Source organism: Orycteropus afer, unplaced genomic scaffold (assembly GCF_000298275.1).
Source record: "Orycteropus afer afer isolate SDZICR_OR568_19922 unplaced genomic scaffold, OryAfe1.0 scaffold00741, whole genome shotgun sequence".
Lineage (NCBI taxonomy): Eukaryota > Metazoa > Chordata > Mammalia > Tubulidentata > Orycteropodidae > Orycteropus > Orycteropus afer.
Genome location: NW_006922328.1, coordinates 77863 through 79272, shown reverse-complemented (window position 1 = coordinate 79272; position 1410 = coordinate 77863). Strand labels below are relative to the sequence as shown.

The 1410-nt window shown below is 57.8% G+C and overlaps 1 protein-coding gene across 1 annotated transcript in view; it reads right to left on the bottom strand.

Moving 5' to 3' along the window:
* LOC103211434 (microtubule associated scaffold protein 2) overlaps window positions 1-1410 on the bottom strand; it is a gene marked incomplete at its 5' end in the record, with an annotated part of 84336 nt that overhangs the window by 5833 nt on the left and 77093 nt on the right. The window contains one exon of the mRNA XM_007957378.1: window positions 456-575. Within this exon, the coding sequence (XP_007955569.1) occupies window positions 456-575 (120 nt within the window). The remainder of the gene's footprint in view (window positions 1-455; window positions 576-1410) is intronic.

The window sequence follows — 1410 nt, the reverse complement described above, 5'->3', positions numbered from 1 at the left end:
AGCGCCCCTAGAGGACAGAGTGGAACTGCCCCACAGGGTCTCCAAGGCTGTCAATCTTCACAGAAGCAAAGCCCAAACCACACCCACTGCCGTGGAGTTGATTCTGACCCACAGCGCCCCTAGAGGACAGAGTGGAATTGCCCCAGTGGGTTTCCAAGGCTGTCAGTCTCAATGGAGGAGGAAAGAGGGCACCCACAGGAAAGAAGGAAGATGGTAAGGGCAGGAAACGGGATTCGAGGGCTGGAAGCAGGCCATCAGCAGGGCTCCAGAGGCATGCAAACCGAAGCGACCTCTTATCCAAACTCCCAGCTTCAGACTGAAGACCTGGCCTCCGCTCAGACGGAAGCCCCAGCAGGCATGGCGCATGCGCTTGGAGCGCTGCGTGGAGGGCGGCAGCGGGGGCGGCGCACGGAGGTCGGAGGTGGCCGCGGGCTCCTGCAGACACACCCACTCACCAGCTTTTCCAGCTCCATGATCTTTTTCTCCTGCTGGTGTATCTGCTGGTTCTTCATCTCCAACACCTGCTTCAGACTGTTCATGTCCGCTTCCAAGTGCTGGTAGGGAGCCAGGGCGATCTAGACGGGGAGAGCATGGAAGCACTGACCAGGGGCTCCTCCAAGGCTGAGGCCGCCTCCCGGAGTGACTCCACCCGGCCTCTGTCAGCAAGCTGCCTGACAGGCAACTAGGTTGTGGGAGAGAGAGGATGAGAGAGAGGGAAGGGGAGAGGGGATGGGGGCAGAGGATGAGAGACGGAGTAAGACAGGGAGGAAGAGTAAGAGAGAGAGGGGGAGAGATGCCCCGCGAGCTTCCCACTGGGCAGGCTGGTGGGACCCCAGCTGTCTGGGAAGCAGAGACAGAGCCCTCCCCACAGGCCGTCTGGAAGCTGGCACTGCCGGCCACAGCAGCCCATCCCTAGAAGGAAATTCAGGAGAACAGAAAAGGCAACACTGGCTTTCACCCTCCACCCCGACCAACGGGTCCAACATGCTGGCAGGGGTCTTACGGGTCCCAGCCGCGCCAGGGAGAGGCACCCATGCCCCGGAGCTGAGAGCAGAGCTTTGCAGAGGGCAAAAGTCGTTCTAGAAAAAGGAACATTAGAGTTGCCTGCTTGAGCAAATGAAAATTACAGGGCAGCCACTTAAATCGGAATTTCAGATAAGCTGTCAACACTACATATATATATAGAAAGGGAGCGCTGGTGGCCTGGGGCCTAAGGCATTTGACTGGTAACCAGAAGGCTGGCAGTTCAAACCCACCAACCACTCCTTGGAAGGAAGGCTGGGCAATCTACTTCCGTAGTGATACTGCCTCGGAAACCCAAGGAGGGGTCGCTATGAGTCGGTCCCACTCGACCACACATAACAACATATATATAGATAGGGAGCTCTGGTAGCATAGTGCCTAAGGCAC